The sequence below is a fragment of the Blennius ocellaris genome (genome assembly GCF_963422515.1).
Source record: "Blennius ocellaris genome assembly, chromosome: 6".
Taxonomy (NCBI): Eukaryota; Metazoa; Chordata; class Actinopteri; order Blenniiformes; family Blenniidae; genus Blennius; species Blennius ocellaris.
Window position 1 is genome coordinate 8871237 of NC_137655.1, and position 24579 is coordinate 8895815.

At 37.7% G+C, this 24579-nt stretch overlaps 1 protein-coding gene across 1 annotated transcript in view; it reads right to left on the reverse strand.

Moving 5' to 3' along the window:
• Positions 1-331: 331 nt before the first annotated feature.
• pth2ra (parathyroid hormone 2 receptor a) overlaps positions 332-24579 on the reverse strand; it is a gene marked incomplete at its 3' end in the record, with an annotated part of 39968 nt that continues 15720 nt past the window's right edge. Inside the window, exons 6-13 of the mRNA XM_080498766.1 lie at positions 23454-23637; positions 17627-17780; positions 13490-13550; positions 12074-12140; positions 7822-7916; positions 4883-5021; positions 2545-2586; positions 332-715 (exon numbers count right to left, since the gene is read on the reverse strand). Of these exons, the coding sequence (XP_080354892.1) occupies positions 332-715; positions 2545-2586; positions 4883-5021; positions 7822-7916; positions 12074-12140; positions 13490-13550; positions 17627-17780; positions 23454-23637 (1126 nt within the window). The remainder of the gene's footprint in view (positions 716-2544; positions 2587-4882; positions 5022-7821; positions 7917-12073; positions 12141-13489; positions 13551-17626; positions 17781-23453; positions 23638-24579) is intronic.

The window sequence follows — 24579 nt, forward strand, 5'->3', positions numbered from 1 at the left end:
GATGCCATTTTTGACGGCACATTTTGCAGCATTCCCCATGCATAAAATCTGTATACGTGCACAAAATGCAGGTTGCAAAGTTGACGGCACTAAATCACACTTTCAAAAGGTAATACTCTCTCTTTGCTGTACTCGCATGCATGTTGGAGACCTCTTGATTAAGCCCTAGATTAAGAGCCTGTTCCTTTACTGTAGATGACTTTTGAGTTGTTCTTCCATTTTGGTTTCCTGTTGATTGCCACTTCAATTGTTTGACACTTGATAAGTGAAAGAAATGACCACGTAGCTATCATTTCTTATCTTCAGTCTTAAGTTTTAATCTGTGTGCTCACTACAATGTTTCCTCATCATCATCTGCTCCTAGACTTGTATTTGCAGCAGGTAGATTTTCCTTCAGTGATATATCATCCACTCTTTTGGGGCCACTGTCTTCAGGTTCCTCGGGTATGGAGGGATCAGAGTTGCTGATTACATAACCTGGGAGGGTGGCGTGCATGCTGATTACGGGACCGGTGCTTCGAGAAGCACGGCTGGAAGCGAGTGTGGTGGAGCGGGTGGAAGGCCCACCACCAGCCAGATGAGACTGACTGCTCGTGCTGTTATTGTTCAGGCCAACCACCACAGAGCCGTACCGGTATCGGCCACACACCACGGGACCTTCCCACTCGAAGGCCAAGTTCCAGCGCGTCCATGTCTTCTTGATCTCCGTCTGTACCTGTAAGCATGGACGGAAACAAGTTTTCATTTCAACATTGCTGCAAACGAACGATACATAAGTTCAGCTACAACCCTGTGCTGGAATGTTGGTGAAATTCAACAAATTGTACATTTATGCTTGAAATTAGGAATCGGAGTGCCTCACACAGTTGAACTATTAAACCAGTGGTATCTTATATGCTTTATTCAAGATACGGTTGTGGGAGATGAAGGTGATTTCAGCAGAGTATCCCAACAAACACAAACGAGGCTCTGTTGAGTGTGACGTGCTAGAAAGTTCCTTTTTTCTATACATTCCTTTTAACTCTATATACATAAACAAGACAATGAATTCAAAATGTTATTTGATATGCTGATGACCTTTTCTGCACATCCTCTAATTAAATGTGAGTGACGGATTTCTACTGCATTTAGGTCATTTTAGCTCCAGTCTGTTAACCGCTCAGCGACGTGTGTAGACTGAGAGGGATTACTCAGGTGAAACTAAATAAGTATCCATAAAAATTAAGTTCCAGTTTTGTTCAATGGTGCTTATTGATGTGTTAAATAACAAGATGGAGATGAACGGCAAAAAAAAAAAAAAAAAAACTGGTAGAATGTGTTCTCAAAATAGTTTTTTTAAATCAGTTTTGATGGATGATGGTGAATATTATACCTGTAGTTTGTATTTAATGTCATCACTCCATATATTTACTGTCAGCACCTCAGGAGGCATCGAGCAAGCGGAGATAATGATCAAATCATGCTGCAATACTGTATAATCAGACGAAAAGATGAAAGGAAGACTGCACCAGTTTCCTTTTGTTCTGAGTTAGTTTCTCCACTATAATTAATGTCATCTACTTCACTCTCATGTGTACTCAAGGGAGATGATTTTTTTAAATCGGAAGGCTAACCATAGGAGTTTTCTCCTAAACAACTATATATTTCAGGAGGCAACAATGAGCTCTCATGGAGAAGTTCGTCCTTGCTTTGATTTCCACATGCATACAGACAGGTCAGTGTCGGTCTTGTTTATTTCTTTTATACATTTTTCCAGAACATAGGTGAAAATGGCAAATTGTTCATGATAAGCAACATGTTTTTCAACCTGTTGCTTAAATGTTCCTTCAAAGAGCTTCAGCAAGTGGTTAACCATTTCCCATCTTTTCCTCTGAAGACAAAACTTTTTTTTAGAAATATTTAATTTAATATTTGTTAGATCTTTTGGAAATGCTATTTAGTCCTTGGAAACATTGTTTCTGATGTAACAAGTGATTGGAAACACACTGGTTAGCAATGCTTTTCCTGCTGGAAGCTGATGAACCAGTGAATCACAAGTAGTCCATGTAATGTAACTTGGTGGCAGGATGAGTAGATTAGGAGCAGTTTAAATCAGCAGATTAGACCATTTTAAATTGTACGTGTAATGTGCAGTGTTAATTTCAACAACTAAGTGTTTGGAGCCTTGAATTAGTAAGTACTTTAGACTGCAGACAGTTCTGGATGATGAGAGGGAGTCCTCCGATGGAAAAAAGAACATGATGAAAGGAATATCTGAAAACAAAGAAAGACCTGAGACATTTTTGTGATGATGAAACTGCTGGGGGGGGGGGGGGGGGCGGGGGCAGGGGGTGATAGAGGAGGAGTATAACACAAAAATAAATCCTGACAAAAGCATATAGATCAAAAAGATTAAAAAAAGGGCTTCAGCTGAAGTGTGTGATTAATCGTTTTTGCTATGTCGTCCTTTTGAAGCCAAACAACAACTTTTGGTGAAGTTTTTAGGGTTTAACTTTTTAACTGAGCTTCCCTCAGACAAAGAGAAAAATAATCCTGTTGACTCACCTCTCCATTACAGTAGCAATAGATAATCGACACGAAGAATCCCTGGAAAAGAAAAAATAAGATCAGAAAAATCCACAGGAAGAGAGCAATCTTGTTTTGAAAGATCCTACATATCTTTTGTGCATCGTAAACATCTTTGATATGAATACTCACGAGAACAAATGTCTGTCACTTTGCTGGATTCAGAATCATGGCAAAAATCGACAAATGAAGCACATACAAGAGCATTAACTTAAAAGTCGAGACATGAGCTGGGATTGATTTAATCGGGGGAAGGTGAAGCCATAGGTGAGACACTTCAACCTAGTCAGATGCACAGTGGGAGGAGCGACAGGAAGAGCAAGTGCACGACCAAGACGAGACTGGAAATGATGCATCTTTTACCCATTTGTCCCTTCCTGTTTTATTTTGATACTCACCAAAGACAAATAAGGAGACCATGAAATGAGTGGGAGTATGACAAAATCCATAGACTTGGAGAGGAAAATCTTTGTTTTCAAAAATACACAAGCAAGGCTGTCTCAAAGGTATATTGATATCACTTCCACGGGTCTTCTTTGATCTGGTTCACTCAGTATAAAATATGGATTGCAACAGTAAGAGGAACTTCAGTTTGATTTGAAAGCTGTTTAAAACAATCCATGTTTACAGGGAAATTGCTGACAGAACAGAATCGACTTCTTGGCAACACCATTAAGATGTTTTTTCAGTTGCAGCCCAATATTTCTTTCAATCTCTGTTAGCATCAATTCTATGGATTCATAATGTACATACATATATACTATACTGCTCAACTCCACCGGGGATATACGCTGCCATACATATCCTGGAATGTACCAATCCATCATATATATGGTGGTATGTCTGTGTACTAGTGCACACAACCTTGTTCAACTCACAGATTGACTGCATTCTAGATATATCGATTACAAATATTGGCAAGGTAAGCAACAGTTCTTGGTAAAATATTGAACCATTCAGAATCAATACGCCCTCATGGACTGTGTGTGTGCGTGTGTGCGTGCATGCGTGCGTGTGTGTGTTGAGGTCTATCTGCTCCTGGAGTTCAAACCGCACCAAGATGGCGTCTCGGTCACAAACATTCAATCAGTAACTAATTACTATTTCCAAGTAACTTGACCAACACTGAAGAGCTGGATTTTTGTTATTTAGTATTGAGAATATTATTAAGTGCATTTTCTGGGTTTATTCTTTTCTGTTTGGTTTCCTGTGAAAAATGTCATCAGTAGGAGAATCGGAATGGACTAAAAATGGGTCGCCATGGCAAATTCCTACCACAGTAATACATTTCTAAGACATTTAAAGGCTGTCAGTAAGTTCTTGCACTGCAAAAATCCAACACAAATACTTCTGAAACTTTTGTTCTGTTTTGAATTGTCTTGAGGTTTTCGTCTAGGTTGTTTTATTAATGAATGAAATAAAGACTAATTAACTAACCACAAGTTGCATTTAGAGCAGCATTATTGTAGAAGGTAGAGTTTTGTTACGACTTCCTGTTAAAAATTGTGGGTTTCGTGTAGCAGAGACGGTGGGAGTGGCACCGTGAGCAGTGACAGGAAGACGGACTAATTGACCCGGCTGATGCCGCTTCACTCATTACTCAGTCCATCTAAACAGTTTCTGAGTGGAAATAGAAGCCTAAGTGGCCTGAGCACACACAGACCTCCGGGGCCAGAGCAAACATCCACACCTGAAAGGAAACAAGACGGTCACCCTGAAATTGTTACATAGAAAACTGATGAGGGAGCAAATCCCTGGAGGCTGATGGCAGTGTGCGTCTGTCTTAATATATTATAGAAAATAGCCAACTGAAGTTTGCCATTCTGCTAAACATACAATATGCTGAAAGAGCCCATGAGGACAGTGTGTTCCTGGTAGACATTAAGTTAGTATGTTCAATTAAAAGTTACAAATATTAAGAGGCTGTGCAGATTGTTTAGAAATTAATCGGTATTGAAAACGCCTGCTAATTTACACCAGTAACAGCAGAATCATTCATCAGGCTCGGAGTGCGTGTGTTGATGGACCAGTTGCTTTAAGCACAGTATTAAACCAGAGCCTAAGCTGTGTGTTGCTGTGGTTTGACAGCCGGTCAAACCACAATTATTAATCAGCAGCACAGCATCAGTTAAATTAGAGGACAGATGGAACAGATGCCTGCAGTATTGAGATGGACAGAATGAGACTCAACAGAGCCAGGAAGATAACATTACTGCATTATTTCAGCGTCTGCCAGGATTAGTCAAGAGTCGATGCAGAGGTTTATGCAAAGGGTTTTTGTACATGTTGTGTCATGGAGACAGAAACACAGGAATACCTGAAAGGAGTTGAAGAACAGCTCACAGTACATGCGGATCTCCCAGCTGTGACCCTCAAACGTATGAGGCAAGCCGACGAAGACGATATAATGGATACCAAACACCAGCACCAGCACAAGTGTGGACTTCGCTAGTTTCCTGTGAAGGGATTTAAAAAGAAAAAAGTTAAGACACCACTCCTTTGTCAACACAAATTGTTGATTGTACTGCCTTATACAACACACAATGTGCAAAGACAAACTTTTTAGTTTCAAACTGAAAGAAGGAGGCAATAAAACCAAAGCAGTTTCAGATCTATTTCCTTGTAATGGTTTCTTCATTTGCCAAAATAAGAGTTTTCAACAGCTTGGGTTTGACATGTTGTCTTGGATACCTCACAGGGACAGATTTCTATATTGGTCTCCTGAGGGAACTTCAGTTTGGAGGTTTCCTTTCTGCCTTCAGCTCTTAGTCAGTGGCTGCAAAAAAACCCCCAGGAAAACCTGCATAGAAATTCTTGGCAAAAACTATGCAGTTGTCTCCTCAAATCTCTGATAAATAAATCTGACTAACAGAGACAAGCGAGTATGCCTCTAACAAAATCTGACAAATGTTTTATTTCAATTGATAAAGTCACTTTAGTTCTGCAGGGGTATTATTTAGTACTTTAGCTGATTGCAGAGCTCCGTGTGCAATGCTGTTGGCTTTCTCTCATATTGGTGTGGGAGTGGAATACTTAACCTTAGGACACCGTGACTGGCAAAAAAATAATTGGTGGTATTTTCTAGCAGGAATCGAACAAGTACATATTGCCATCCACATGAGGACGTGTTGCATATCTACTTTGAATGGTGTAAAAGAGATAACTGATTTTGACTTCAATATGTATGCTCATGGTAAAAAAAAATGTATTAAATAAAAAAAAGAAGAAAGAAGTTTCCCTCAATGATGAATAAATTATGTCTATTCTACATATGTCTCATGTTAAAAATTAACACAAACGGTGCCGACTGCCTCATCTCATCTGATCCCTCATCCTGTATTAAAACTGTGCTGTCTGGTGTGTATTATTGAGGAGAAAGAGGGAATGAAAAAGAGGGAGTTGCAAATAAGAACATTTCCTGGCACTGACACTGGAAAAGGTTCTTTTTTATTATAAATCCAAATCAGGTCAAGATGACACAGAATGCTCCAAAACATAAAACTCCTTAAAAAAACAACAAAAAAAACAACTTTGCCCAGAAATGCTGATACAGTTTCTTCTCCCTTCTTCTGTGACAGAAATTTACTTTGACATGGCCAGAAGGCAGTGATTTTCATTTTTTGTTTATGTTGAATGTGTTTTTGTCCTATTCAAAATATAATTTCGGCCCAGCCAGTACATAAACAGACCTGGACCTTTTAATAATGCAAGAAGCTCTTTGGGATGCATATTTGGAGTACAATTGATGAGCTAATTGACTGGAAAAAGCCTAATAAGCATCAATCAAACAAATCGTTTGGCATTCTGTTAATGTGAAAACAAAAACTGCTTTTTGTTCATTTACATTTTCTTTGAATGACAATTTCTGGCCCCTCTTAGGTGCCTTGACTACTAATACATTTACCTTTTATAATATGAACAATGCTACATTTTGCATTAATCTTTGACCTTTGGCTTGTCATAGGGGATCATGTTTATTTTATTTTATTCCCATCCATTTGCTCTCATATACAAAACTGTCCAATCAGCATTCAGACCTGTTCACCTCCTCGGAAATACTCTGCAAATATAATGATTTTATCAAACATACTTATGATGTGCAGATTTTTACGCTCACACATGGTCCTGCGTGTCCTTTTTTTGTATCCAGACCAGAACCTGATATCAGATTCACTTCAGGGGACATGCCTACCTCATGGGAGCCAGAATGTTGGAACCATTTTCTTTTTAAGAGGTTCGGCACTTGTGAGGATTAAGGCAATGCATTTCAAGTGATTTATAAATATGTGTCCTGTTTAATCTGCCTTCTGGGTATGTACTCTGATAAAACACACATTGTGGGAACAGACAGCAAAAGTAAATGAAAGAATTCTGAAATCAAAACATATTTTGAGTAGGACTTTTGCTTTTTTAAAGTTAACATGCCAGGCCATGTGTTGACACTGTTGTGTCATTTTGTAATGAAATCACACCCACAGAACAATACGCTATAAACATTAACAATGGCGAGTACAAGGACATTCGTATGGACAGACGACAAAGTTGAATATAAAACTACCAACTCCCAGGAGAATATTCACTGGAAGTCATGTCAGGCCACCATTGTTGTTATTGTGTGAACGGCTGTAGGTTGAGGTTCAAGGGTTTGGATGAGTGAAGTACCTCTGCTAAATGTTTTCTATTAATGTTTCTTGTCAGAGAATGAGTGATCATCATAGTCTTTTTTTTGCAAAATGTTTAGATTGTATCTCCGAGTTGAGTTAAACATGAAATGATTACTGATCCTTTGTGGGTTTCTTATTTACATTTTCAATCTGAATTTAAGAAAGATGGCGACCTTCATTTCAATGAATTACTAGGAACTGTTTTGTCAGATGAAGTTTTTTAAATGTACCGTACTTTCATATTTCTTAAATGTGCTTTTGAAATTGAATGTTGTATTTCTCTTGATCAAGATTGTAGCCAAAGTAACAAAATACTTTTCTTTTATCACTGCTCATATGAAGAGAGCCCTATTGTGAATAGTGACTGTGGAAAACGCATAAATAAGACACATTGTCACACTAACATGTTCCTTTGCTGTAGCAACCTGGTTATTTTAACATGAGCGGCAGTGACGGATCACTTGCAACATGTTTTTTTGTTATTGAATTTCAAAATCAGTGATGCATGACGGCGTTACACAATTCTTTCACCCACAGTTTAAACCTAACTTCAAACCTATAAGAAAAGACACAAGGAGCGTTCAGTACACACCTGTACTGCTTCCTCGTGTCGTATCTCCCTGCATTTGTTTCCCGAATCTTCGTGGCCAGCACCCGCACAATATTCACAAACAAAACAAAGTTGAGCTGAAACAAAAGAGAGAACATCAAAAGAGAACATCAAAGATTCATGTTCGTTGAATGTGAGCAATCTTTCTTTCACAGACTGAAAAGAATAGCATTTGTTTATTGTTGGTAATGGTTTTTCATAGTTGCTGCGCTATTCTAGATAGGTGTCATTGTGTGTGGATGGCATATCTGAAATAAAATCACAACTGGAGAGTCAGACTAGATTTTGTAACCTTCTGTAAATCCAGGGCTGAGTAGGTTTTTTGTACAGAGTATGGGATGAAGCATCCACACCACATTAACTGTTGGATGAACTACGTAAAAGTGTCCTGAAAGAATATACCCATGCACAGAGAGAACATGCAAACACACAGAAGGGCTGAGAACTTGACAGTGCTGAGATCCATCTATCCATCTTGTATTCTTGCTTTATCCCATTTAGGGATGTGGAGAGCTGATCCACTGACACCAGCCAGTGAAAATACATCATAATGCAAGAGTGTTTTCTCAGCCTCTGGATAATGGATATGTGATAAAAGCCTGACAAACCCACGGATAATGTATCTTTATGTGATAAAAGCCTGAAAACCCCTAGATGATGTATCTTTATGTGATAAAAGCAGAAAAGCATCGGTTCAAATATAAACCAAAAACAGCTGCACGGTTATCGCTTTTCCCAGACGTATTAATCGGGGACCACGATAACTATCAGTGTCATCTCTCGAGCTGAACGGCTTTGCATTTATGCATAAAATCTGACACACAGAAATGAGATGTCTCTGCCAATATCCCTAATTGCAACACCATGTGACAGGTGCTTGTCGTGTCATTTACATCTACTTTAATCCAGTTTTAATTGCCTGCTGACTTTATATGTTAAGAAATTCTTTTTAAAATAGCGACGTTTCATTTTGTATCAATTGTGTATTCAAAAATGTCCAATGAATCTGTAAAATGTATGTAATGATCACATTGTTGTTGGAATACTCACAATAGAATTAGTTTATATATTGTTGTTTGAAAGATTAGTCACGTTAAAGTAGAAGTTGTTGCTCTTTTTATTTGAGAAAATGTAAGAATGCACAGGCTGGAAAAGGTTTTTAGCTTCAAGGATGCATCATGCCTTTAGAGGCTTTCAAATTTTCTTGGCATGTGTCATGTGAGAACACACACGTTGCATGCTTACACACACAAACACTGCTCATAAAAGTAAGTTGGATTCATCAACTTAATCATTAAAAAAGACACAATGTCATTGGAAATGTATCCGTCTGTAAATAAATGATTGTGTATATATGTAAATGTGTATCGATAGCAATATATCAAGTAGCAAGACTTTGTCACGAACATTATCATTGAAGACAGAGAAACTAATTTTAGGTGAAAGTCCAAATACGGACTTTACAGATGTCTTTAATGTGGTGCAAAGTATAGGCTACCTGAGGAAAATGTCTATATTTTCACAAAACCAAACATATACTGCTCCCTCCACATAAATCCAATTTTAATGAAACCTTCTAGTGTGAAATACAGTGAAATGTCAAGAAAATATCTCCTATAGATTTTTCGTTATACATGTTTTTACAGTCTCACCCTGACAGCATGGCTTTGAGGCGAGTTTGCTAGAAATGAGATAGCGATCGTTGATGCGGACAGCTCAGCTTTAAGAAATGTGTTTAAAAAAAAATTCATGCTTGATCAATCTTTGAATGTTTCACCATTTGTTTTGTGACCCAATTGGAGCCTCTTGTGGGCCAGATTTGGCCCAGAGACCTTATGTTTGACACCTGATTCATGGGGTCCCCTTGCATCAAGAACATACCGGTTCAAGTTTGGGTCTAGGCCTGTCTGTGCACAGTCTGCATGCTGTCTTTGTTTACATTTTTCTCTGGGTGCTCCAGTTTCCTCCAACGTCCCGGAAACAACACAAGCTTGAGGCTGATTCGTGACTGTATTTTGCCTGTAGATATATCGAGATGCATTGCAGAGAAAAAAGCAAGTTTTTAGAATGCAGCAGTAGAAACTGATTGTATTAAATGAAATGGGGAAAAAAGATTGAAGATGTCAAGAAAATAATTGCTCAAGGACATAAAGACACCTGGAAAATTAGCCCAAGTAATAAAAGATCTGCCAGTTCTCACTTCAGGTAGAGTTGCAGCTGAGTGAGAACATTAAATCATTCAATTGGCTTACAAAAAAAGATATTTCCTACGATAACCGCTATTGTTAATCTGTCCATGCTGTCACAAGCTAGTTAATCACCAATTTGCATTACACAAGAGTTCTTTTCCCCTTATCTTAAAGTATCTTAAAGTTAAGGACTTGTTGAACTTAACCCACAGTCCATCACATCTGTGTAGCTTGTCACACTTTCTCGGTCTTAAAGCAATGCTCTGTTTGAGCCCCAGTACATTATTCCCGACAAAGCAGTGTCCTCTCTGATTAGTAACTGCAGGAGGTTTTTTATTCACCACACTCTATCCCGCTAGATTAGCTCAAGCAGCAGGCAGGCGCAGACTGATCCAATCAGAGGACCTCAATCCACAAACGTGACATTTGTGGTAATTAATTTGCAGGTCTGATAAAAAAAATAGCTGACACAACGAGATGTAAAAGTCTTTCCAGTTTCCTTCATTTATGTTTTTTGCAGCACTGAAAGTGCACAGAGAAGAAGAGGTGTGTTTATTATAGAGGTATGTTATTAGAATTTCATATACACAGAAGCAGCCAAACAACCATTTTGTTGCATATTTCAACATAACACAATCTCATTGAGTAAGTTTGAGGAGAACATAGATAAATAAGTAGGAATTTATGTAATTATCCCTGCAAACCTTATGATGGAATTTCAGGTTTAAATGTCACACATGCATATTTGCGTTTTCAAATAACAGAAAGTGGAACTACTTCTCTCTTCAATCATCTTTCTTGACACATTTTGCCTTTTCTATTGCTTTATATCTGTCATGATCATTAAAATGTGTATTCAACTGCCTCTGAGGATGTTTTCTATCTGAGAGATAATTTTGCTTACATTTGCTTACATTACAGAACTGTGCACACTCCCAACATATTTTTACCCTGTATCTTCTTGGAAAGCCATGTCTATTTTCTCGAAGTAGAGGTCAATATACAGTGACACTGTTCATGACGGAGTGCAGCAACACTTCTGATCTATGGCATCGGTCAAACTACAGCACTTGCTTTGAAGTGTTTATATAAAATGACTGTGGTTTTCTGTTTAGTTCAGTGCAACACTCAACACTTCCACCCTTCTAGTTTTGTGGTGTATTCGATGTTTTTTGCACAATTTCTGATGACGGACAAATTGTGGCTGAGAGTATGCGACATTGGTTTTCACAGTAACTCCTTTAGTATAGCATACCCCATGTACAGTCCTGACACTGCCATGTACAAGTGAGCTTTCAACCAAAGTTGTATGTCATTGTCAGGCTTTTTCAGCTGATATACCCTAAACTTTGTCCATAAACACATTTTTTTAACTGAGCCACCAGTAAAGATACACAGTCTTTAACTTTATATATGTGTATATATGTAAAGACGTGTTTGTACAGTGTTCTTGAGTGGCAAGAAAGGCATCTTCAAATAAAAAGTATGATTATTATTTAACACTGCACTCCTTAATATCACAATCAAGCTGAAGCCGCTCTGTGAGGAAGAGTGATCTCAAAGTTTGTCTGCTTTTGTGACTTGGCAACTAATTAATGCTTGTTGATGTGCCAAGAGAGGTTCAATCAGTTATTAACTTCAAGGCTCTACTTGTCTATTCGACCGGCTCTCTGAATATTTACAGTTGGGTTTCGCTCATGCGTATTGAATTTTTTTTAAATCAGTTGACGTTTGTTTGAGTTGCATTGTTGAATATTCAAATAATGCATGTCTACTCCTTTAACCAAGACATAATATAGCAGGCAAGGACAGCTCTGTGTATTTTTCACACAGTATACACATACAATTCATCTATCACTAAACAAAGTGACCCATAAAAGTCCTGCTTTCAAGTTTTGTTAAAGGAAGAAGTCTGATCTTTGGATATCCTTCCTCTACAAGGGATGACTGGTCATGTCCATGGGGTCACTCCCATTCAGTGAATCAGAAGTACGTAATCATGCAATTCTGAATGAGCACACCGAGTTTCATGATTACAATCTTACCCCTATTGCTGTCAAAATTGGAACCTGGTAGATCCACTTAATGTTGCCTGCATTTAACTCCCAACACCTGCAATTGACATAAATACAAAAGAGATCAGATGGTTAAATCAGAGGAAAGATCAAAACATGAGCCTGGAAAAGGGTAGGTGCTGTTATTTAGAAAGCACACTGAACATTGAATTGGCACCATATATGTGATAACATCAGAGTGAAAATAAAGAAGAGAAAAAACAAGAGAAAAAAAGCTCTATCATACAACAGTAAGGTTTAAAAGTCAAAAGGATTGAAGAAGCAGGAGCTACAAATGAAATCTGTATCAATCATACAGCCATAATACAGAATGGTGCAAAAAAGACAAAAACGAAAAAGATGATCTACTTTATCTAATGCCAGAAGGCAAATATAAAACTTCCATACAGGATAATAATGTACATTTTGGATTTTATTCAGATCGATTTGAAACATCTTGATCACTGATTGAAGTAACGTTCTTGCCAAACAGTACATCTTCTATGGTCATGAATACTGGGTTAGGTCCTGGGTAAGTAAAATAGGAGTTCTGATAGTGTCATTGTGGTGAGTCCAAACATTTGTGACAGACAGTCAGCCATCCATGAAAAACAGAAGAACTGATTGGAGGCTGTGGAGACTAGATTAATCTTTTATTCAGCTTATTATAGAGATGATACAGGGCTGACTGATACTTGGCTTCTGTAAGTCTTCATTATCAGCATGAGTGTCTGTGTGAGCAAAAGAGAGGTTCAGAGGGTGGATGTTTGCATTGTTAATATCTGTCCAAAGTTTCAGCTTGTCTACATTCAATATTCATTCTAAATTTCACATTTCTCAACCCAGATCTTTTCACCCGTTTCCAATGATTGTTTAGGTGTTGCACACGCATTCATTTGGAAAGCCCCCTGCTGTGTTTGTAGCTCTAAAATTTGTATTGTTCCTGAAGGAGCCTGTCTCTTTTCAATTTAAGTTTCTCGATTGCCTGCTGATTTATAAAACCATCAGTTTCAACACAGTCCTGGAGCAGTATGTTTCCTTCATCATGTGGAACCAGTAGTAGAATGTTTCCCCTTCATCAGATGCCCTTTTTTCGCCCAACAAGTCTCTCTGGTTATGGTGGCCACAAAGCCGTCGTCTCACTCCTGTTTACAACCTATTAATCTATAAAAGCTTTCTAACATTTGTGGCGGATTGGCATATTTGCATGTTTGATTGGATCTCATTGATGACTGAAATGTCAACACTAATGAGCTCTAATTATACCATCTCTAATTGTCTTTGTGTTCCTGTCCATTTTGAAGCTTATCTTGTTTTCAAACCTTTTTTTTTTTTTTGGGGGGGGGGGGGTTAAATTCTTGTCAAATGATAAAGTGCTTGAAAATAAACATTGACTTCCTCTCTTACCTTGCATCAGCTAGCGTTGCCCTGACAATCGCCCACACTGCCACAAAAACAGCAGGGACTCCTGAGAGGAGGGAGGGAGGGAGGGAGGGGGGGGGGGGGAGGAGAGAGAGAGAGAGAGAGAGAGAGAGAGAGAGAGATCACAGTCATGTTGTGGATAAATTGGGAAATTCAGATTATGTTTTGTGTCCAAGAAATGATTTCATCATATGGCTGCATTACTCATGAGTACATTTGTAGAAAAAGTTATAGAAACAGTGTCCCCAACGATCTAGAACAGTGTTTTTCAACCTTTTTGAGCCAAGGCACACTTTTTTGTTTGGAAAAATCTGGAGGCACACCACCACCCGAAAATGTTTAAATGTGAAACTCTGTAGCCTCTATTAACAATATAAAGTCATTCTCATCAAAGTTTTATTAACAGGAATCAAGTAAATACAGAAAAAAAGTATTTTTTCAGTATTAGGATGAGTTTAATTTTAATAAATAGTAGATGACAGTTGGCATAAAATGCTGCAAATGATGAGTGTAAGACCATAACATAGGTCACTGTCGTAGTTATTTAACTTTGTTTAACGATGTTTAAATTGGCCATAAGAGACAATACTATAAGAAAACTAAATCACTGACACAGAAACGGTGTCTGTATAATTTCAGCATGAAAGACTTGCTTCTTCAGCACAAAAGAACATGAACACAATCATATTACATGTTTCACACGAGCAAGACATTGATGCATCACAAGACACCAGCTTTATCCTCCACGAGAGAAGCAGATAATCCAATGTTTTAATTCTCCTTGAAAGCACATTCTTTCTCTCCGCTCATTTGTTTTTCTGTAAAGATGATATGGTTGTATAGAAACTGCACAACACTGTCTCTTTACTGTGCACAGAAACTTTCTCTTTTTCCTGGAAAGTTCACAAACTCTTATAGTGTTGTTTCACAACGATTTGAGGAGAAGCTACACTTAAGGAGAATTTAACGGCCATGAAACATAATTTCCCTAAGAACTTAACCACCTTCATTTAGTTGTTGGTTTGCTTCTTTCCCGTGTCTGCAACACATTGCCACAAATTACCTGTGCACATTTTGTCTCCCTTTAGGATAATGTTGTAGGGGCTTTTCAAAGAACATCCCAGGAGTAACTGCACTGTCTATTTCTTGAATTGAACTGACTTTTATGATTGCTTACTTCACAGCACACAACAATCAACTGTGTAGTTAAAAAAGCCCCAGTTTGGAACACGGGCAATTTTTGAAATCAGCTTTTATACTCTATTTGGAATTGCATCAGCAAAGATTCAAACGATTTGGGATGCAGAAGTGGAGAAAAGCAATTAATCCTTTATGTTGATTCTGTAACATTGACAACAACAAAAAGAAAAACACTGTTTACAAATCATAATCAAACATGAACATGAAGTTGTTGTTTTTTCATTGAATAGGAATAACTTTAAAAGTTTACACATGCTGTAAGAATATCAAAGCCAGGAATCCAACATGGCTTTTTAAAATAATTCTCATGCATTGAAATGACATATTTTGCCTTCTGAAAATACAGCTGCATAAATAAAATGATGAGACTGTGATTGGGGTTTGGTGAGAACAACTTCTTTGAGGAAATGTCACTTTCCTCTGTGGTAGCCTGAAAATGCATCCTCTAAATACAGTATAGTTACCGTGAAAGAGCCTGTGTAAAGACTGCTAAATTGCTAAATCCATTGTGTGCATTCTATAGTTGATTAATGGTAAATGGTCTAGATTTATATAGCGCCTTCTAACCACACTGAGTGCAGTCCCAAAGCGCTTCACATATCAGTCATTCACCCATTCACGCTCACATTCACACACCAATGGGACAGAGCTGCCATGCAAGGTGCTAGTCGACCACTGGGAGCAATTTAGGGTTCAGTGTCTTGCCCAAGGACACTTCGACTCATAGACCAGTGTAGACTGGGATCGAACCTCCGAACTCTCACTCCGAAAGACGACCACTCTACCACCTGAGCCACGGTCGCCCCATAATAAACAGAATAACACTATGGGTGATTCAAAAAGAGGGTTTCCTGGCCGTTAAGGTCCTGTTTACATAACAATGTTTTCAAGTGAAAACATTTATTGGGTTTTGGGGGTCTGTTTACAGCGATGACACTTGGGGCTGCTGAAAAGTCAACTTTATAGAACAAGTTAATGGACCAAAACAATGTTTGCAGAGTATCATGACTTGCAGCCCATGTTCTCCAGGGACTTGGTAGTTTTATAGTTTTGAGTCATCATAAAAACAATCCAACTTTGTTGTCTGTCCATACGAATGTTTGTGTACTCATCATTTCAGAGTTGTGTGGCTGCCTACAAATGGATCAATTCCATAAAGACATTTTCAAGGATATTAATACAGTATGATAATAGTAATCATAATAAAATAAATTACAAAAATGAAGATGGGCACTCGCTAAAACATCGTTTTCAGAGTTTCTGCTGTTTACGTGTAAACAGACATCGTTTTCAAAACATTGCCATATTAACACCAAAGATTTCTGAAACCTAAGTCCTGTTTATAGGAAAATGATCCGCTGAGAATTGTTTTGTCTCCCTGTTGGCCTTTGTTTGTGTTTACTATATGGTGATACTATTGCATTTGTTGTGTTGGTGGAGGACGTTACCAAACTTCTCAGAGTGTTGGAAAAAAGTATATCTGGAGAGAAAAAAGAAAGCATACAATCTCAATCACGAGAACACTATGTGAAATATCTCAATTAAGTCGAGTACAATGATTACTCAATGGCAACTTGATGAGAGCTGATGATTGTACAAGATGTATTCCCCTATACATTGCAAATTACTTTGAAGACAGTACAGCTGGGAGCTTCTTGGAGCTCTGCTGCTGATCAGATTGTGACGTGCAGAAAATGTTATTCACATGATCAGATAAAGATTCTGATGCTCTCCATCCATCTTAGAGTCCAGGCTGCACAATTAAGGGGTTATGTAATTTTTTTTTTTTTTATTGGATAACATCTATATAATCTCTTTTGTCCACTTGACAAATACTTGTAAACCAAAATCTATAGATTTAATTGGAGAGCTAGAGAAGCACACATCTTGTGGATAATAACATCATGCATTTATCATCGACGGTTGCTCCATTTAATGGCTTTACTAACAATGAAGCGGCTATACTATTGGAAGGATGAATGGCTGAAATGATTCCATTTCTTCCCTGGCTTTTTTTCAATTGAAAATCCTCGCTTTTACTTGGAATTAGTACTACCCTGTCCATCCTTTGTACACGCTGCTGCATGGCTTCAGCATTACCAATCAACACGACGTCTATCATCAAACAGGCTGATTTTTCTGTCCATCCTATACATATGCTTAAACTCCATGGTAACGGAGAGTTCCAAGGGCCAATAGGTTGAACTGCCAAGACATCAAATCTTTGAAAACTCTGGATTATTTTTCTGTTTACACAAGAGTCAGCATTGGTTTTTTTCAGATACATTTTGTTAATTTCCTTGCAGGACTTTTGTCTGTAAAAAGAATGTTGTTTTGAATATTGAATTTTGTTTTGTTTGACTTTTTGAAGGTTTTATGATGTATGATGGCATATTTTCACAGAAGTAATTACAATTCAGTGTTCAGAAGTAATATTCACACACACACACACACACACACACACACACACACACACACACACACACACACACACACACACACACACACACACACACACACACACACACACACACACACACACAAATACCTGCAGCTTGTTCTCCACCTCATGAAGCTTCTAATATGACACTTCAAAGAGTGGAACAAAACATTTTGCACGCGGACAAAAGCTTTTTATCTAAAAGTCTAAATGTAATTAACTAAACTTTACTAGAATGTTCTTGAAGACAAGATATAGCCAACTCACAAATAGCAAAATATATAAAAGAAGCCCTCTTTTTCTCCTGTACATATATTATAACCACACAATACCAGTGATGACGGGTAAATTATATACTTGTATATATATGTACTCTATTGTTGTACAATCATCACATTGCAAGCCTGTTTTGAAAAGCTTTAAATACTGCCTTTTAGGCTGAAGCATCAGTATTTGGAAAAGAAGGTGTTTCTCAAGCCTACCCCATCCGATGAGCGTGAAGCCCCAGAGGTATTTGGAATCAGAGCGAAAGGCCATGAAGATAAGACAGTGGAGGTAGAGCCCCTCGACTAGGATCCAGTAGTAGTTGGTGGCCAGGAAATAGATGAAGAGCAGCACTGTCACTTTGCAGCCAATCTGATGACAAAACATTTACATTTTTATTGTTTCCTCCAACGCTCGATTGCTTTGCGACTCACAAACATGCCGGTACATGCAGGTGATCCTTCCAATACCTCACACAAATAATCTTTGTCGCATATAAGAAAGTAAATAATGTTAGTGTAATTTACAGCAACCTATTATGTGCATCTGTGCATGAATTGTAGGGAGAAAAACACCATAAAGAGACTAAATATGAAAATCGGTAAGATATTACAATTTAGTGTACATGAACAGTGGCTTCACACTTTCGATCAAAGCTTTTTTTTTTCTGATAATCACAAACACACTGAAGTATTAAATGATATGTGAAGCAGATAGTGATGTGAGAAGGGCAAACAAAAACCCAAACAACAGAGAAAACTCGATCATATGTTCCTGAACTGCAACATAACAAGCTTCCGTCTCCCATTTCAGCACCAAGCAATTCACACAGAACTGAGCTTTGACATCCCAGTGTGGGATTTATAACAGATATCACCTTTATGAAATGGGGATGTGAGCCAAGTTGAGCTGTGATGTGTGTGTAATGTCACACTCGGATGGGGATTAAGATGCAGTTTTAGAGATGAAATGACAGTACATCAAGTAAAAGTTGGGTTTTGGGTTAGAGACGGTATCATTGACTGCTCATGCTTCACCTATCGATGTTCTGTTGAAATCTGAGAGTGAAGGGCCAAAGTATGTTAATCTGTGACTCTCTGAAGTTCAAATACTCCGTCTTATTGTTTGTGCTTCATACAGCCTTCGTCAACAGAATTTATTAGGCGCATAATCACATGGGTCATGTTTCACCAACATTGTCAGTACTACAACTTATGTTTAAATGTTTTAGCATAATTTTAGGATTAGGCAAGTAGGAGTTATTGTAAAGTTAAATTTCCAGGAAAAGACTAATAAAGGTGTTGACACCATGTGTGTTTCCACTAGTACTATGTCTCCACCCCCACTGGTGTTACGATCTGCAAATATCCAACACAGGAACACAAAAGAGGTGGCACACACAGACCAGGCTGTTTTGTGTCACCACGGATTAAAGGTCAATGAAAGCTAGAGAACAAACTGTGTGAAATAGACTCATGATTCCAGATAACAGCCGGCTCAAAGCAATGCTGTACCTTTTTCACCTCTTTTAAAGATAATGAAGCTCCCAGCTGGGTGAGTGAGTTTTTATCAGTGGATGTATTTTGGGGTCTACTGGTGCTATCAGATCTGCAGTGACATATAGGATTACAAGTAAAAAAACGCATGAAAATGACTATATATTCAGAAAAAATATGTCATATTTTCTGCTTCAATACATGTAGACTTTCATATTCAACATTAAAAAGTTCAGTTCACTGTTTTGGACAGAATGTGTAAGCCTATCATGCCAACCGACCCACACACCCTAACGATTAGAGATGATATTAGATAGAACTCCATTGATCTGTTTCCGAAAAAGAAAAATCACTCAAGCAAATAGAAATCTCAGTAGCAGTGCAGTTCAATGGTGGCAAAAGACCATAGCAGCACACAGTTAAAAGAAAAAACACAAAGTAAACAAGATATAGAAATATCCTCCCCTGCATCATTGAATGTGTTAAACTATATGTATTATATGACAGTGACTACATGTAAACTTTGCTATCATTTTAATCACTACAGACTTCATTATAAATCCTGCCTTATGGCTCCAATTGTAATATTAATTTTCGATATGACTGATAAAAATACATTCAGTGGACTTCATGAATGTTTTTGTGTATGTATATCATAAGATTTCTGTAAGATTTTAATCAGATCTGTATATTTTTACAGAAATGTGTTGATTATCACACAGAAGCTCCAAATATCCTCCACACCCCACGTGGTGATTCAATATCATACTGTCTTTATGCGACCTCACAATGTTACAGTCGCCCCGAGAACATACTGTTTATGTAAGAAACGCAAAGTACATTTACTATCTAATTTTGGGATTATTGGTGCTCAGCTGTTTAAATGTAGGTTTTTGTTTTCGTCGTAATGGGGTGGCAGTGATTGTTCATCAGCAGCTTTCCATCCAGTGATGGTTGCCAAATCACACATTTAATTACACACGCTTGTTAATCCGGATTTCTTTTTAAGGCTCCTCTTCACTTGAGTACACTGTCGCACTTCCTCATGTACAAGGGAATCACACAAGAGCACTCGGAGCACACAGACTGACACTCTGCATCACAAAGGTGTAATCATTTGCAATTACAGAATTTTTTTAAAGTATATGTTGAGTTATTTTTGCAGACCAAACTTCTTGAGGATTTGAGGAATAAACAATCCCTCTCCTCATGCGGCTTTACAGATAACAAGCTAATAAATAATTCATTATTCATCCACGGGCATTTTTCTAACTTTAATCTCTCAGCTCATTCCTTTAATCATTTGGATGGAATTGGAGGCATTCTATAAAAAGAAAAATAATGACAAAGAAACTTTCTCCAAACCTGTTGCCTTAAAGCTGTTCATTCTATTTATTTTGCACCTAAATTCAAGATGAGACAGAGAAAATTGACTCAGGAAACTATTTGATTGCACTGCACATAACAAAATAGAAATGGAAGAGACCATAACTCACATGTTTTGCTGAAAAAACAAACACCAACTAACCCTTGTCGTTGGTTTCAGATCTAAGCACCGTTATCCATTTCACTCGCTAACAACTGCACAATACAATATATACAAAGAAACACTTGTGGATTATTACAAGTGAGAGCAGCATGTCTAACAGGATAACTGTCAAACTACTCCTTCAAACCTCAACATCTGTTTAATATAAGAACTAGCAAAATTCTGGTCACAAGCTTGTCTCCTTACTCAAACAAACAAAAATGCTCTTTGTGGTTTGCGTGCTGCTGTGCATGTGCATCATGGCCACAGTAAATAGTTATTTACATGTAGATAGCTATAACAACAATGTCTGCCTCCAGCGTGTCACAACTCCCAGTCCCTGTTGTTCTTGGACTTGGCAGTTTTATTGCTGAGGCTCACTTGTAATAACAATCGGACTTCATCATTTGTCAAAATGCATATCAAAGCTTTTCAAAATGCAAGAAGGATGTACTTTTCATTTGAAATGATACCTTCACCCTAAATTTGATCCAAGCTCCACATTTTACTGTGTGATACAGAAGAAACAAGTACTGACAGGATTATGTGCTGCTAACAGATACAAAGCTGGTGGATAATCTAATGACTGAAAAAGGTTTAAAAAATATTACAACTCTGTATAAAATGTCTTCTTGAGTCACACAGATGTGTGGACTCTTGTTATTTTTAATATACATTTTATTAATCAAGGATAATCATAATGCTGCATTTAATCCACCCTATTGATAGGAGCTGTTGGAGGTCAAGGGATTGTTTGGGTTTTTTTCTGGATAAAGAGGAAAAAAATGTTTTAGCACATACTCATTTATTTACACCAAAATTGTAAGGAACTGTGTTTTCTTTTGAATTATCACAGGTTCTTAGATTTTCTTTCTGCTGGTCCATTAAAGATGAAATAAAGGCTGGAATGTGTGTGGCGCCTGGACTACAATGAGTTTGACATCTGTGATCTGGAGCACAATGACAGAGCATCAGGTTCTCAAGCCACACTTCATCAAAAGAGAAAATGATTATTTAGCAGAAATTTCACTAAGTACATCAAAAGAAAAAGAGTTGAAGGAAAGAAAAAAGGCAGGGTAGATTCTTGAGAATCAAGGATGTGATGTCTATAAATACAAAGAGGAGAAGGATTATCTCGTATTTTATTTACTGGACTGTGTCTGTGATGATTGCGCCGCTGCATATGTGCCCAATGCGTGGTCCATTTGTGCATTTGTGAAATAATCATGAATGCTGAATGGGCTGCAATTCAAACAACAACAACAACGTTCAGCAAAGGTTGTTATTTTAGAGACAATGTCGGGTCACGTTATGCACACATTAGAACAACATGCCTAAAACAAACAAGGAAAAAAATGTGGGCACTGAGTTGGCTTGCTGCGATTCACATCCATCTCACACAGAAAGCATTTGATGTGAGATGAAGCAGCTGTAGTATGATTTTAAGCAAGAATCACTTTTGAAATATAAAAGTATACATCAGTTGCAAAAAACAAATTGTGTAGTGCAAAAATATCAAGTGCATTTAAAGTGAGCAGGACATGAATTAACTCATATTAAATATTCAAATTGATGGTTTGAATGTCATCTGTTTCCCAAAGCTTTGTTGAATTGCTAAGTATCATACATGGTGAATTATATAATAATATCACACAACCTGAATGAATGTCAATCATATGTGTGGGAGAATTGCATTTGGTGTTTTGCTTTGTTTGTTTGTGTCTTATATCTTGCTGTTGTCCATTATTCTGGAGTTACTATTTCAAGACTTGGTTTTGCCCTTTTATGTCTCACAATGGTTTTTGTGCAAAAATGATTTATTCAAAGGGGTATTGTAGTATTTTCCTTGGTAGTTTTAGTTGCCATTTTGATTAATATTAGAGTGCTGTGTTTTGTACTCATTTATATCCTTTAAAGATTGCCTTCTGTTCTACCATCAGCATTTGGATTACATTTAAAATAGATATATTTTTTTAAATAAAAATAATATGTGCACTGTCTGCAAGTGCTGCAAGATAAATCAACCAGCTTCACTGAAATTACAAATATTGCAGTTATTTGTGCTACTGATAATCAGCGTAATATTCATTGAAATAGACAAGAGACATTTATACACCGGTAAAGAAAAAACTAAGACATTTATTCAGTGCAAAGCCTATAAAAACACTGTAGAATGTGGAAAAACCAGCATACTGAGAATAAAAAACCTCACAGGGCTTTGACTGAGAACAACAAAACCCTGTAAGAGAGAGAGAGACTGTGGGGAAAGGATTCAATTACAACAGGCACATTAGGAGTGTGACACGTTAAGATGTCAGCGTCTTCTTTTTGGTTTCATCAAGAGATAAATGGAAGCTTCAAGAGGTTCATGTTGAATAGTTGTTTTATTTTTCCTCTGTAAAAAAAGTACTGTCCTTGGAAACAAGACATCATATACAGCTGAGCCACCAGCTAAATGTGAATTTATGAGCATGTCAGAACGTGAACAGCAAATTATGTCCGACTGTCACATCCAGAGAAGAAAACAGTATTTGTTCTCATGTTGCAGTTATTACTATCCCGAAAGACAATTTGCATTATTCTTATGTTCTTGTTTTGTTTGTTAACATATATAAAGAAGGATCTATGTTTGGTAGTTTGACAGGTTCATACATCAGTTACAATATTCAGCTAAATTATCAATCAACTTTTCAAGTTTTCAAATCATCTGTGTTCATAAGATGTAACGTTTTTCCAAGTATCTTCAATGATGTGCAACCGTCATTATTATTGAGTATGTGAATGGGTTTTTTTTTTTTAACAAGCTGTTCTGTATGAGTGCAACTAAAATATTCTATCTTCATCCATGCTGTCAAACATTTGATCCTCCTTTTCCAGAAAGAAGCATCAACCTGGCAAACATAGTTTACAGCCTTGAGGCTTTGAGAACTGTTTGAAACCACATTTCATGATTTCTACTTAAATTTCAATCTGAAATTAAAACTTACAGAAGATAATCACAGGAGAAAACCTGGTACTTACATACTGAGACTTGTCCAGTGATGCTATGCTGATGGTTTTCAGGTTGTCCAGCAGGGCAGAATCCAGGTCCTGTAATCCAGCGCTGGAGTGGACAACTTTGTCCTTCACAAAGATGCTGACGGCCCGCAACATGAAGGAGACAAACAGGTGCATGTGGATGTAGTTTCTGGTGCAGTGAAGGCGCCTGTTGGGAAAACTGTAGTTATTGGTGATGAATTTATTATTGTGAAGTGTTATCACTCAAAGGAGTCTTCACCTGGTATTCTCAAATATCCAGTCTCCATTAAATTGTTATTAAATCAATTCTTGAAATTCCTTAGGGAAAGAAAATTGAACATAGAGCTCATTTTTGATACCGCAAGTTGAGAGTATATGCAAGATTTTGACTGGTAGGGATGTTAGGTGCATGTTGATTGGCCGCTGGAACGGTCAATTGTGACGATAGCCCTTTGATCACACGAACTGGAACTAAGCCACTTTTAAACTCCAGATTTTTATGCAAGTTTCAAGTGAGGGCCAACACTAATATCCACGTTTTAGCAGACAAAGACTCTCTTTAAAAAAGACTTTGGGTCGGCAACCTGCAGCTCTGGAGCCACATGTGGCTCTTTAACCCTCCTGTTGTGGCTCCCTGAAGCTTTCACCAAATTACAGCAAAATAAACATTTCATGGGATTTTTCTTTTCTTTGCACAACAGACTTTTGGAAAGGACTCTTATCTCTTGGCGGAAAAGGGCTTTAAAAAAAATCGCATTAGTAAAATGGGGCAAATTATGACCAAAAAGCACAAGGGGGGTGGGGATGGGGATTTTAAGCTTGTCACCTCCTGCAGCTTCATAATGAATTATTTTTACCATCAGCTGCTCTGTTCCTTTCACTGTCACTCTGAATTTTCCCAATGAAGTTTTTGAAAGAAGTAACAAGTCACAGTCAGTACACAGTATGTACAGATATTTGGGTTTCAGTGTAAATATAGGGAGCAACAGTTAAACTAAAAATGCAGTAAACTGCAAAAACAGAAGCTGGAGGCACAAAGACTTAAATTGGCATCTCTGGTTGTCATCAACTGAAAACCTTTTCATAGCAGGGAGCAAATCCTAGGCTTGTCCCGGCCAATGCTCAGTAG